Source organism: Xiphophorus couchianus, chromosome 21, assembly GCF_001444195.1.
Source record: "Xiphophorus couchianus chromosome 21, X_couchianus-1.0, whole genome shotgun sequence".
Lineage (NCBI taxonomy): Eukaryota > Metazoa > Chordata > Actinopteri > Cyprinodontiformes > Poeciliidae > Xiphophorus > Xiphophorus couchianus.
Window position 1 is genome coordinate 22,776,701 of NC_040248.1, and position 15,084 is coordinate 22,791,784.

The window sequence follows — 15,084 nt, forward strand, 5'->3', positions numbered from 1 at the left end:
CTTAAATTTGCCTCAAGAGAAAAAGCAATGACTGAACCTATAGAGAGAAAACACCTTATGTCCGTCACACATCTTCGCTTTTTACTGTGATGTTAGGATGTATGGGAAGCCATTTTAAACATTTTAAAAGCTTCAAGGAAAAGACACCACCAATTCGGCGTCGCTCTCTAGACATCCCGGCCGTAAAATTTGGCCAGAGAACCCTTGGCAACTGAGCTCTTCTTTTGAAGACACTATACCAAAAATGCTTTACAGTCATGCACCTCCATATGACAGATACTCTGGAAATTGGTGAAGAGAAGAGCGGAGTACATTTTCAGCAGAGGAAGAGAGACGGAGAGAGAGAGGTCTGATGAGGCAGAAATTTGCAGAGTAATTGGCAGCAGGATCAGTTCCTTGGAGCGCGCTAGAAGACTGACAGGAAAAACACACCAGAGGAGACATGGAAAGCAAAATGGAAACAGGGCTTGATACAACCCAGTATTGATTTGTGCACTGGTAGGTAATTCTGTTTTTGCAAGAGTGGACTTGAGAATGATTTTTATATAGAAATCCTGATATATGGTATCACTAGTAGATTGTTTATGTGGTTTGAGGGAAAACTAAAACTACAGTAGTAATATTTCCTTGTTGTTTTTTTCTGTGAAACATGTAAATATACATAAAAAATGGAATTCATTCTTACAATTATTCAACAAATTTACATGCTGGAAGAAATCAGAATACATTTTTAATTACTTAGTCCGACCACCTTTAGGAATCAATAACCATCACTGCAACATAATCAACTGACGTACAAAGCTAAATAAAAGTCCACAGGAACACAATATATTTTTTGTCACTAGCAAGTCAAAGAAATCATCATTAAAAATAAATAAAGCAGAATATGCCATATTTATCAATATAAATTAGAACTCATACTTCTCTGGTACGTCACAGAGAACTCTTGGAATTTTTATTGCAGTTTTGATTTCTGTACACATTTAAGCTCTGATGCTGATCAAAACAACACACTCTGGTCCATCTGCAAACAGGTCTCAGTCCGGTTGGAGTGAACTCCGCTGTGTTGTGAATGCATATGTGGACCACAGCACAGGGCATTCTGGGTAAACACAACCAACACAAAGATGAGAGTGTAGCACAAGCAGGAGAATTGGCTCCTGGTCTTTTCCCAAAACCAAAACATAGGCCTTTCATATTTAATACCTCAAATTTGATGCCGCCCCATTTTTGTTAGCATTTCGTAAAGAAGAAAATTCCGCTCAGTGTCTTCTTCAGAGGCTTTTGGTGCAGCGCCCCCACAGTAAATGGGGGGTAGCATATTGTTCAAAGGGTTTGCTTCGTCTGAAGCAGTGGGAAAACAAACTACAGCAGCTGAAAATGTAACAAATGTTGCAATTTTGGTCCCCAATTGAAAAGGAAAAACCCTTAAAGTACCTCAGTTCCTGGTTAGGGTTCTGCTTTTGATCATTCAGTCAACTCCCTGCTCCTGATCATCATCCTCCGCCATCTGTAAGTCAGCTTTATCCATGTCTTGGTTGTGTTCAAGAATTCAATCCAGAAAGTAATTGCCTGCGTGGATGCCAAATTGTGTGCAAATGTGTAACAGTTGCATGTTACAAGCTGGAAGGCCAACAAATACCCCAACATTTCTACTGAGAACAACAAACAGATACCTGAATTGCTCTTTGCTGCAGACATCCTGCCATGCTTTTACACAAAGTAGTCCATTCAGGGACAGAAGGTCTGGTCCTTGAGGGCCGGTGTCCTGCAACTCTTAGATGTCTCCCTGAGCCAACACACTTGAATCCAACAGCTGAATCACTTCATAAGTGCAGTCAAGTTCTCCAGAGTCCTGCTAATGACCTTATTATTTGACTCAGGTGTGTTGAAGTAGAGGCACATCTAAAAGTTGCAACAGACCGGCCCTTGAAGCCTGGAGTTGTCCACCCCTGTCTTAAACTATTCTTTGCTTTTCTTAAGCCATTAGTGGTAATGTTCTTTTACTTAATCAGTAAAAAGCTACTGATCCATCTGATAACATGACTGGCTGTGTTTAATTAAGGTAAACTCATTCAGCAAAACTTTATTCAACACATTTCTTGATCGACAAATCACAAAAGCACAACAATGACAGCACTCTGATCGATACAACTGTGACTGTGATCAAATAAGCATGTCATTACCTTTACAGGTCAAAAGTATAAAATAATAACACAAAATGTACGAGTACAATTAAATGTTAGCTTTCATATTTAATACTAACAAAGAAGAACGAAGTAGGAAAGAAAATCTAATGTTCTCCTGAATTTCTAGGAATACTGGAGCTTGAAGACAAGAACAGCTTCCATTTTGCATATATCATCTGGTTCCTCTGTTGCAGAAACACAGTTGATGGCAGGTGCTTTGGTTCACAAAAGGAGGACATTTCTTTTGGGAAAATATATGGATAGCATAACTGGAAAGACTGAAAAATTGACAGAATGGAGTTGCTTGTGCTTTAGAGAGTCCGCTTATAACTCCAAATTGCTTTGGGACGTGCTTCTCAAAGCGCAGAAATTCTTAAAAGGAGCTGGCCGATGGACAGAAAGTCTATGGAAGTGCAAGGCTCTAAAGTACAACAAACTTTTCTCTGAGAGAGAATGCTGAGTTCTGAAAAGTGTTTGGTAAATGTAGTGAGCCAGAGGCATGGAGGTCAAGATGAAAGAATAACAACTAAGACTGCGAAGTCAAAAAGAAAGCTGAAAGAGATTCCATTGGCCATAAGGACCCTGCAAAACAGAATGAAAGATCTTTTTCTGCTTCTATAGCTGCTGATAAAGCTTCTGCTGAATTAATCAGGAGAGGGGAGAAAAGTGGTGTACTGGCAGTCATACCAAGACTTTTGATTGCTTGTACATTTTGCATAGTGTTTGATAGTAGACTGTATGGCTTACAAAATGAAAGATTGCCAATTGTGTTAATTGTATCTCACTAAGATGTATTTGATTGTGCTACACTGTCTGTGCCAAGAAACTCACACACTCCAATGTTTTGCTGGCCTGTCTTTGGCTTTGATTAAGGGATGTATTCACTGTAACATTGTCTCAATAAGCTTTTTGCTTATTCATTTCCTGCCAAAGTAGTATTCATTTTTCTTCAAAGTATGGTACAGTTAGAATGCTCTCCACGCTATTATCCACATTCCAAAATGTCTTATTAGGTACAGGGTTCCTGTGTTGTGGGCGACCCATGTGTGAAAATGATGTCTCACATTTTCTGAAGCACTCTGGTCCAATTCAAGGATTTATGGCTTTGTCATTTTGGAATATGGCTGGTCTGCAGGACACACAAAATACACTGATGGAATAACCTGGTCGTTCACATCATTCAGGAAGTCTGCTGACTTGATCCTTTGGGCTTATAGCAGGAGTGGGCAATCCTGGTCCTCGAGGGCCGGTGTCCTGCAACTGTTAGATGTCTCCCTGGCCCACCACACTTGATTCCAACAGCTGAATCACCTCCTAGGTGCAGTCAAGTTCTCCAGAGTCCTGCTAATGACCTCATTATTTGACTCAGGTGTGTTGAAGTAGAGACACATCTAAAAGTTGCAGGAGACCTGCCCTCAAGACCTGGAGTTGCCCACCCCTGACTTATAGTGTTGCTGAAACTGAAACTGACCAACTGCGGTGACCCCAGATCATATGTCTGCCCAAACAGGTTTATACAGTAGACACTTCCCAGGATGGGTGCATCACTTCATCTTTTTCTCTTCTCACCTTGATGCTTCCATCACTCTGTAAGAGGGTAAATCTGAACTCAGACCACATGAACTGTCCTCCATTACTCCAGAGTCTGATCTTTACAGCTAATTTCTTAGTAATTAAAGCCTCTTCCTGATGGGCCTCTCTGAAAAGTGATTTTCTTAATTCTTAATGTTTAGTCCCATTATCTTAAGTTATCCTCCCATTGGAGGTACTGAAATGCTCTTACTATTACTATTAAGTTTTTTCACGATTAGATCACCCAGGATTCATTGCTGGTCACATTTCTTCTGGGAAGATGATGGTTCCTCACTTTCCCTCCAGGTATATATACTGTAGGCATGTTATGAACCCAATTTGTGAACCCAATTTATTATTATAGGAATCTCCTCAGATTTTTCCTTTGATTAAAGCGTTCAGATAAGTTGACCCTCCTTAAACAGACTAACATCTTCTCCACGGCACAGGATGGGTCTTTCCAATGAGAAGTTGGGGTTAAATAAATTGTTGCCAGTTGAAACATAACCATCCATGAAGTTTTTATCCAATGGGAGTCTCTTTCCTATTTACTTTACTATTAGTGAAATGATGGTGGTTGGGTTTTTTGTAGACACGCTGGTTGTGGAAGTTCTGTTGAATGTGGATGTTTCCATCATGATTAATGCTTTTTAATATCTGAAAAAATATTAGATTTTTTTCCCAGATATTAAGAGTTCGTCTTTAGACTCTCAGGCTTCGTCTAGACGAACACAGATATTTAGTTGCAGATTATGGTTAGCCATAATCTCCTAACCATAATCTGGTTAGGAGATTATGGCTAACCATAATCTGATGTTATGCATAATATGCTGCTAAAATGCATAAAATGTCATTCTAGTTAAATTAAAAAGATATATATATATATATACAAAAGTTTAATCTTTGATTGAAATTTATGTAATCAAAAATAGTTTAAATAATTTAAACTAAAGCACACACTTTTACATTCTTTGCCATGTTAGCTAACACTTCCACTCTCAGTCAGTCACACGGTGATAAGATGTAAAATTGTGTCCATTTACTTTAAAGTGATAAGACCTCAACTTTCTCCTATATATCCCGAAGAGATAGATAATTGATCTACATGCATTTATGGATCAGAAGAAGCTCTGAGAGGTGGAAGAAAAGCTCCAGTTTTTAACAGTCTGATCGATATCAACTCAGATTAAAGAGATCTGAGACAAAGAGCATAGCTCCAAGCAATCAGGCTCTGCCCTTTGAACATAATGAGATATTTGTAGACTTCCAAAGAATAATTATTAACATTTAACAAAGATTTTAATGACACAAAGCAGATTACCCAGGGTTCTGCAGGACACACGAAATACACTGATGGAATAACCTGGTCGTTCACATCATTCAGGAAGTCTGCTGACTTGATCTTTTGGGCTTATAGTGTTGCTGAAGCTGAAACTGACCAACTGCGGTGACCCCAGATCATATGTCTGCCCCTACAGGTTTATACAGTAGACACTTCCTAGGATGGATGCATCTCTTCATCTTTCTCTCTTCTCACCTTGATGCGCCCATCAATCTGTAAGAGGGTAAATCTGAACTCAGACCACATTGCCACAAGCACTCCGAACATTTAAAAAAGTCAGCTGCCGGGTGTGTCCCAACAGTTTGTTTTATTGCCCAATTATATAAAGTCATTGAACTCCATTCTGTCCGTCTCACATTAACATTGGATAAATCTATATTTGTTTAGTCATGTTTTGATGGCTGACTATGCAGAAGAAGGGGCTCACCCAGAGTCATATGATGAAGAACTGCCAATGACTGCAGGAAATGCAAATACAGATTTAAGTTTTGTACTTTGCTGTCCTCAGATTCCCAGCTAAATGTGATGTTAGGTTATGTTTGGTCTGGACCAGCTGGCTCTCCAATGTGGTGCTGCTGCTCCTTGGATCCCCTCAAACCAAATGAGACATGATTTTGAGGAATATGCTATCAAAGCCTTCTATCTCTGTAGGAACTTCACTCCCTTCTCTCCCCTCATTCCTCTTTTCCCAAATCCAGACAATCCAAAGCTGAAACATAGAAAGAAATGTGTCCCCATGGATGTCCTCTTAAAACGGTTGCCCAGAAATGTTGCAAATGTCTAGATGACTTTCATAAATATTAAATGTCTTCTTTTTTAAGATCCTATCTGGAATGACACAACATGCTTTTTGTTCTTTGTTCTGAATGCAGTTTCTATCTCTTCTTTCTTTCCTTTCTAAGACTGTTCTGGCTCCTGCTCACAGGAGCCAGAACTTTCTCCTGGTGAGAAAGTTCAGTCAGGACTGTTTGCGTCTTGTTGAGGTAGAAGCAGCAGGTCTATGACCACCCCAAACTGTCAGAACAGATAAACATTATTAAATAACAGTTTCATTCTGGATCTAATGTCATGGTCTTGTTGGAATCTCTCTTCAGTTTGTTCCGTTGCCTCTCTTTGAAGACATTTAGAGCTGTTTATGTCTGTACGAGGGTCAGTTGTCTTTCTTGGTACTGTTGACCATCCCAATCCCCCCGGACATTTTTGCATCTCTTTATAGTCAGCTGATTCATTCTCTAACATGTTAACAGCCGTTTTAATCAAATCAAGTGGACCAGGCCCGTGATGGCTGACCCTTGGACCTCTGTGCTGCTGCAGTCATTACACACATTAAGTATTAAATGTTCACTCACTCTCTGTTAATTTCAACTCAGAGAATACATGAGTACCCTTGGTGTTATGCAACAGACTTCTTCTCATCTATTATGTGAAAAAGCTTTTAATGAAAAAAATAGAAGGAGCCAAGACAGATGGTTCACAGGTTTCTAGAACAATACTTTCAAGGTTTTACAGGTATAATGTAGTTTGCATAGTTCACCATATATGCTTAAAAAACAACATAATAGTTCAAACACTAATTATACCCTACACATCAATGCATACATAATACACACAAGTACTTTTGCAGGGTACATTCAGAATACCTAGGGTAGCCATGAGCTACTCACAGGACACTTCCAGAATATTGTGGAAGTAACCTTTTAGGGTTCATTCGAAGTAGTTATTGGAAATGGTTGGGGTACGTCCTGGGTACTTTCAGGTAGTTACAAGTTTTCAACATACTTATAGGTTACATGCAATGCACTCACAGCGAACAGCTAGAACACTGGCATTGCATTGTTGGTGGCATTGTGATGATATGGGACTACTTTGCTGTCTCAGATTCTCTGCTCAAGCAAGGACAATGATAATATTTTCACTATCCTTCCTTATTTTGAAGTAAGGAAGGAAGTTGTATTGTTTCTAAGTTGACTTGTTCACAGCTAAGATCAAGACTACTAGTTTGGGTAGCTAACAACACAGTCACATCAGGACTTTAACTACTTCTTGAATAATTTATCTGAAAGTATTTCAGTAATAAAAATAAAATAAATTGCCTGGGACACCAGTAGGACTACAACAACTGGCTAACTGCAAGTTAGCATCTGCTTTGTAGCTTCCTTTTGGAGCTAGTACATACAAGTAAGGCCTTCATAGTTTTTAAAGAACTCTGAACTGCATTTGATTTTCTCTGGTTCGAACTCTAAAAGTCAGGGACCTCAACTGTCTGTGAATGGCTGAAACTCACAAATACGTCAGATTTCCTGTACAAATGCTTAAAACTGTTTAATTTAATAGTTCAAACACTAATTATACCCTACACATCAATGCATACAAGTAACCATCATAGATATACCACAGAGGCTAACATCCAAGAAATAAATGGTTCTCCTTGATTGGCTGATTTCGAAAGACCAATCGTGTATCAAGTAGCATTGTGACTAGATATCTTGGCTTTATAAGCTGCATTTTCTTTTGAATATTTAAGAAATGATCTAAGAAAAAAAATGCTAATAGGCAAAATTTACGTGAATAAATTAGAAACATTTACAGATGGAAGTACAAATAAAATGCTTTTAAATATTTTAGCATAAGGACCTCCTATGAACGAGACAGATATGAAAGTTGCAGTGTATAGACGGATCATACCTGGACTAAACAAGTCGACTCAGATGAAAGATTCTTGAAAATACTGTTTAAAACGTTTGAGAATTTCACTCTATTTGTAAAAATGAAAAAACTTCTCTGGTGTTTTTTCACCTCCCTAGAAAGAGACATCAGTGAAGTACTTGAGAGGTACTTATTGTATCAAAGGAGAAAATCATATGTAACCATGACTACCTGCTTGTGTTGTTTATCCAACATCTTTAGAAGTGACTAGAGTTTAGTGTAAAAATCTGAATGCAGAAAAGAATGACACACAAAGCGGCACCAGCTTGTTTGGTGAAACAGCCAAAATCTTCAATTATTCACCAGTGGTTCCTGTAGAGCTTTTATGTTGAGGATATTTTCACATGAACGGGATGGTTCAGAACATTTAGATTGAGTATTATGTATCTCCAGGTGTTGTCCTGGGCAATACAATGTAGGATGAAGCTGCAAAATTAAGTCAGAGAGAAGAAAAATCTACATTTTTATTACCATTTATTATACATTTCATCAACTTTTTACCATGAGGAGCAAGATTGTCAACTTAAAAGCAACTGGGGTGCCAGAGAAAAACATAAAACAGAATTTTAAAAATAATTTTTATTTTATCAAATGCTTAGTTGACTGTCAAATATTGCATGGTGCCATTGCTCACACTTCCTTTATGTGAATACAGAGAGACTGAAGGGGTCAGTGGGAGGCTGAGGCCTGAAAAAGACAGAATGAAGTTAAGTTAAAGTCCAGGTCAACAACATTTTTTAAAAAGAATACATAAAAGTCAAGTCAACTCATCCAATGAAGTTATAATCAATATTCCTAAATGAATCAAAATGTTTTACATGATAAAAACATAATGCAACACACAAAACAGTGGCAAAATAAAGCAATGTAATGAGAAGTTGGAATGAATGATGTTCCTGCAGATATTGTTATTGAAGGCAACTCCAAACAAATGTGTTTTTTTAGCCTTGAATTTAAAATGTTTTGCAGTTATATGGAAGTTTGTTCCAGATTTGTGGTGCATAGAAGCTGAATGCTGCTTCTCCATGTTTGGTTCTGACGCAGAGCAGACCAGAACCAGAATACCTGAGAGGTCTGGAAGGTTGATACAACCGCAGCAGATCTTTAATGTATTGTGGTGCTAAGTCATTCAGTGATTTATAAACTAACAGTATTTTAAAGTCTATTCTCTCAGTGGAAGGACTTTAGATCTGGGGTGTAGTTCTCCATTTTTAGTGAGAATACCAGCAGCAGCGTTCTGGACCAGCTGATCAGACTCATGAACACACTGTTGCAGTAACTAAAGATAAACAAATGGGTGAGATTCTCTAGATCTCGCAAAGACATAAGTCCTCTAATCCTGGAAATTTTCTTCAAGTGATAGATAGATGTGGCTCTGAAGGTTCAGATCAGAGCTCATCACTACTCCCAGGTTTCAGGCCTGATCACTGGTTTTTAGCTGTAATAACTGAAGCTTTGTGTTGATTCTAGATTAGGGCTGTTGTAAAAGAATATTTTAGTAATTGAGTACTTTATAGAACATTTTTTGTCATGATGGGTGCTAGCCAGGTTACCCACATGCAAGAACACACTAAGAGAGGCGGTATGATCACAATTATATTTATTTGGGGAGAGGTAGTGGGGGGTTTGGGGAAACTGTCCTGGAACCTGGGAATGGAGGAAAACTGGTCGTCGGACTGTAGGAGAAAGGTGAGGTGAGACACGGGACAGATCTAAGGAAATAATTCCGAGAATCTTTCAGAGCGTGCTTACTTGAAGGCGGAGCTAAGTCTTGTCGGTGGCGGCGGCTGGAGAGATGGATTACCGTTGGAGAGCGAGCAGGTAAGCCTTGTAGCTGAAGAGGGGAGCGGGCTGACCTCCGAGCTGGGAACTCCGATGATTAGCTCCCGGGACATGAAGCGCCGGCAGGCCCAGTCTGTGGCGAGGCGCAGGAAAACCACGGGAAGGGACCAGGGAGGAGGGTAGCCGATTGGGTACACCAATGGCGTCGGGAGAAAAACCAAAGGGAAAATCCAGACGGGAACGCTTGTCCACCTCGAGGGTCTCAGGATGGCCCCGAGGAATCTTGACAGAAAGAACACAAGGAGCGATCAGAACACGAGATCAATCTAGGAGGCTTTTCTCTAAGGAAAACGTCTACCAGATGAGGCAAACACTCAGGCACTGGAGTGTCAGCTAGGCGGTCCTTATGAAGCACCTCCACAGCTCTCGAAAATTAGACACAGGTGCGTCTACAGGTTGGCCGTCACACTTCTCCAGGGGCTCCGCTCCATGGTGACATCTGGTGGCTGTGAAAGGAAATGGCAGCTTCCCAGAAAAGAACAGAAAAAAAAGCAAAACAGGAAAAAGAACCCCAACCTAACATTTTTACGATTATCCAAGGAATCAGAGCTCTTTCTCCCTCAGCGCCATTCTTACCATTCGCTCCAAAACCGTAACGACGCGATTCCAACGCCAGAAAAGTTGTCGTAGTCCAACCATCGCACCGCAAAGTTCAACAATCCTTATTTGTCTCCAAAACCCTAACAAAACGCTGTACAATGCAACACCATGCTGCTAGCACTTCGCAACAACTCATAGGCGGAAGTAAGAGGCTGCCCACCACAAATAATGATCTGGACTAAACATCACATATGACATCTGTCCACTCTGATGAACACTACTTATTGACACAAAGTTATCTGGGTAAAATCCCAACCATCAGGTATGGGATCAGAGAGTCCTACTTATTTCTTTCATATATTTAAAAGCACACTCATTAAAAACTTCCCGGTCATGTTGGCTGTCACATGTCAAATGTCTCAACAAACAGTTCTAGAATGTGTGAAGCAACAGATCCAAGGAGTTTTAAATGAGTCATGTTGTTTAAAGTAACAGCACATAGCAGGGAAACACACATGAAATGAAGACATGGTTTCTAAGGTTATATTTGCTTCTTTATTAGAGCAACACTTTTAACAATATTTATTACAAAATCCTTATTTATAAGAATACAGGTTGTTTTAGCTTCTGCTTAACCTCACAGTTACTGATTTCCTCTGTCCTCTGTTTGTCTCTTTCCAGGTACAAGAATATTGTCCAGCTCTGGACTTGCTGTCCTGCTTCTGGCGTGTGGCCTGGTGAGGGATGCCTTGTTATAATTTAAAGAACAGTCTTGATTTGCTGCCAGATGTTGGCCCAACTGTGTGCTTCAAAAACAGAGGATCAAAAAAAAGAAAAAAGGAAAATTGCCTGTTTTACTCCCTTCGCCACCCACTGACCACAACCCTGAACTCCACCATGCGGACAGCACAGTTTGCTCCTCATTTTCTCGCCACTTCTGCTCTTGCACTTAGCACATTATTACTAGCCACTATAAACACCAGTCACAACGGCAGCAGAAGGAGCACCTTTTCTACAGATGCCTGGTCGACGCCAGCAGAGACGTCGCCTAACACCCGGACTCTATCTTGTTGGATAACTCTCATGGAAGAATGACTTTCTTAAAGTTTAGCTGTTGACGTTTCTGTGTTCATTGCTCAAAAGTAAACGAGAAAATCGAAGAATCTATATTTGTGTAGTATATTTGATCCTAGATATATGTCTGTTTTATTTGAAACACAGAACTAATGTATGTGCTGTATACATAGCTGCTGCTGATATTGGCCATTGATCATTGTGAATAGGCACTCTAGCCTTCTCCAGATGACATAAATCTAATACAAGTCTGTGTTAAATTAGACGATTGATGTTAACCTTTAAGTTAAAAGGGTTATTCTTTTCATTTCTCTTTCAGCCGTATTATCCATCCAAATTTCAGATGTGCATAATTTTACATCCTGTTGGTGATTCATCATCAGAAGTGCATGCTTGGTCTGGAGGTTTTGAAGATGAGGAAAATATCTGACCTACAGTACATGAGCCAACATTTGGAGTTTAATGTTCCAATGTTTTGAACCGCAGTTTCTTTTTCTGTGCTAGCTTTGGTATGAAAATAATGTCCCCTTGTCATTTTAATTTGTAATGCACCCTTAGTAGGAATAAAAAAAAACAGAAAGTCACTATGAGTTATTGTAAATCCTGATATGTGACAACTGGATTGATTCTGACCAGCATTAATCTTCTCTGAAATATTTCAGTAGCTAATCACAAAGGAGGGATTTAATGAACTGTAGATCAGGATCATGGAGGATCTAAACCTTGAACACACCTTTGCTTAAATGCCAGGTATTCCTAATGTTGTATAATGAAAACAAGGTAAATCATGAAACACATAGAACTCTTTTTCTGTGTTAAATGGGACAAATTCTACAGGGTCTTACTGCAAAACAAACAGTCATCATTAGCAAACTGCAAACAATCAAAGAAATGGTATTGGGCAGGAGAAACGCCATGATGTATTCCACAGTATAATACTGTGCATTCGCACCACCCTGTTTAGTACTAGAGTTTAATCAAACTCCAGTACATTTGCCTAGAAAGTCAAATCTAGGCAAATCTACATTTGTGTGAATTTGCAGGTGTGGATTTGCAAATCCACACCTCCACACCTTTGTTTGTGGAGGTGTGGACATGTAATCAAACACTCATGCAGACTAAAAAAGGTGAACTCTGGTTCACTGAATAACCTCGGTCTCAGTTCAGTTGAAGTGTAGTCTGGTGCGGTTTGAATGACTATCTGAACAGCAGGCAGATCAGAGGCTGCTCCAAAAACAGGAAGTGGACTAAATATAACCAAAACCAACATGCTTGTCTAGCGCTAGCAGGAGAAAAGTTGCTTTTAATGCTCCACTAAGGGGCGCTGCTATCAGCTGGGCTTTCTTTTGTTAGCTGCCTTCGTCTTGTGACCTCGCACCGGCTCCCATTAATAAACTATAAATCAGTAGACAGCGGTGTGCATCATTAGTTCAGTAAACAGAGCGCTGCTATGTGATGTCGAGATTTTTCTTCTGCGCTTTCAGGTCACTTGGGGTCATCAACCATTCACACAGAAGACCAATCGCCTCATTCAGTATGAGGAATGTTCATGCAAAAGAATAATAAAAATCTGATTTCAGCAAAAAATTGGAATTGAGCTGCTGTGTGAACATAGTCTTAGTTATGGTGGTTCCTGCATGTAACCTAATCGTACATCAATCTTTGGTAGGAAAAATGGGAGGACAATAGATGGATGAATGTGGAAAACTTCATCTTCTACACCACTGAGCAGGCACTGTAATAAGGTTGTGTTAAGTTTTTAGATTTGCTATATTTGAACATTTCTCACAGATATGTAAGCAAGACTGTGATGAAATAACAGCCAGTTAGACATAGAATTATACACAATAACCTTCAAGAGAAGAGTATTGGTTTTGTTGAAATTGCTTTTCTTTGATCTCACACTGCTATATTTTTTACAACTTTACATAAAACTCATGTTTCCCGGGATATTTTGAATGTGCACCAAGGATTTATGAATGAAATGCTTTGACAATCTGACACAAACGCTGGAAGAGCAGCGGCTGGCTTTCGCAGCGGTTTCAAGATCTTTAACATGACCCGGAAACTAAAATGAATCTGTTATTGTTGACTTTTGAGCGCCATCCAGCAGAAACCTGGATTCTAATTCAAACAGAAACAGCCATGAATGACAGAGCAGCAGATATGTGAAAGTTATCCTCCATGAGTACCGTGTTGCCATAGCGCCGCAGTTATCCTAACAATGAGATCAGCAGTTTTTAAAAATACATGCTGATCAATAGCACATCTTTTTTCGCTTATTCAAAACCCCAAACTATGAGGTGGCCAAACAAAATAAGCATGAATATGTATTTGTGGTATGGCATAAGCTAAGAACTCATAGGCAACAAAACAACTCAACGTGCAATAATCCCTCTGCTGTGTGTTCTCGAAATGCAAAACTTCACTTTAAACTCGTGTTTCACTTTACAGACAAAGCCGAATCCCCTCTCTTGTATAGTTTATCACATTGCCAAAGAACAGTTTAGGGGGACTTGTTGATTCAGCAGCGAGGCCCACAGGCTGATGGAGCACAGCGTGCTTTCTAAGACCCCGAGACGTTCCAGCAAGACACGGCGCACCGTGCAGCACCGCACCGCGCGGCACCGCGCTGCTCCGCGCAGGGCGGGAAGGGTCAGCCCGCTCTAATCCCTCTAATTCCAAACCTCCGCAGGGCGCGTTTGGACAACTAATCTGCCATCACTGTCTCATTTTCGCCATTCTGCCGTGACTGGGGGACTGATTGTTTTTAAATGAGACCTGTTATATAATATAGTTCAAAAAGTTTATTTTGCAAGAAGAAAAAAAAAAAAATAATAATAATAGGAGGGCAATTTATTTTCCAGAGATGAGAATGGGATCGTGATGCTGATTCCACTGAAAGTTTGTCTGAATGCTTTCGGAGAGTGTGCGCAGTCCGAGTGGGCGGTTTCTCCAAACCGCCGTGTAAAAAAACTAACAAAAACCGTTACAGATCTGTATAACTTGTAAATGAATTAAGAAGCATGTTAACGTCTTATTTTCTGTTGGGGTTTTTTCAGAGCCATTTGAAAAGGCAGAGGCCAGTGATGTGCTGTATTTGTAACAATAGTACCATGTATTCATATTCACGTGTTAAGAAGTCCGAAGTGGTTTTCCATCTCTTGAAAATGAACTTCCATAAAATGTGTTTTTGAAGAAAAAGAAGATTCTATATCCATGTATATACATATAAATAGATATATGAAAAACATCTCCATGGTTCTATCCTAATCTAGGGGTGTTAGCTTGATGCCCCCCCCCCCCACACACACACACTTAACATTGAATAAGAAAGAAGGAGAGACTGGAGCTTTGACTGAAATTGTATCATTACTGGAAAGGTGGATTAGCTTCTCAGTCTCTACCAGCTCACGCTCCGGCTGCGGGTCCTTCTTCCAGGGATGTTCTCTCAGACACATTGTTCAACGATCCTTCTGAAGCCACGCTCTTCATCCACTCTAAATGTGTTTGTTTCTTCTAATATTGTATCTCCATCTTTGATGCAGTCCTGTCTGTCTGTTAAGCTGTCAGAACTCTAAAAAACTCTGGTTCTCTTTTTCTTTGGTATTGTGTGAGGCTTCTGTAATGAAACATTGCAACCGTTTGTATTATAATGACAGTATCAGAATAATATTTAAATAAATCATTTTCACAGATGAAATTCAAACACTGAGGGATCCCGTCTGTTTGCACACTCGGCGATGCAGTAAATAGGCTGGAGGAGGCTGCTGACAGTGCTGAAACAACAAGTCCCGCTTTCTGACTCGGTCAACAGAT

At 39.8% G+C, this 15,084-nt stretch overlaps 1 protein-coding gene across 1 annotated transcript in view; it reads left to right on the plus strand.

The window, feature by feature from the left end:
• The window catches only part of vstm2a (V-set and transmembrane domain containing 2A), a 96,346-nt gene extending 81,372 nt beyond the window's left edge, over positions 1 to 14,974 (plus strand). Inside the window, exon 5 of the mRNA XM_028005359.1 lies at positions 10,873 to 14,974. Coding sequence (XP_027861160.1) covers positions 10,873 to 10,949 — 77 coding nt within the window. The 3' untranslated portion in view covers positions 10,950 to 14,974. The remainder of the gene's footprint in view (positions 1 to 10,872) is intronic.
• Positions 14,975 to 15,084: the final 110 nt, after the last annotated feature.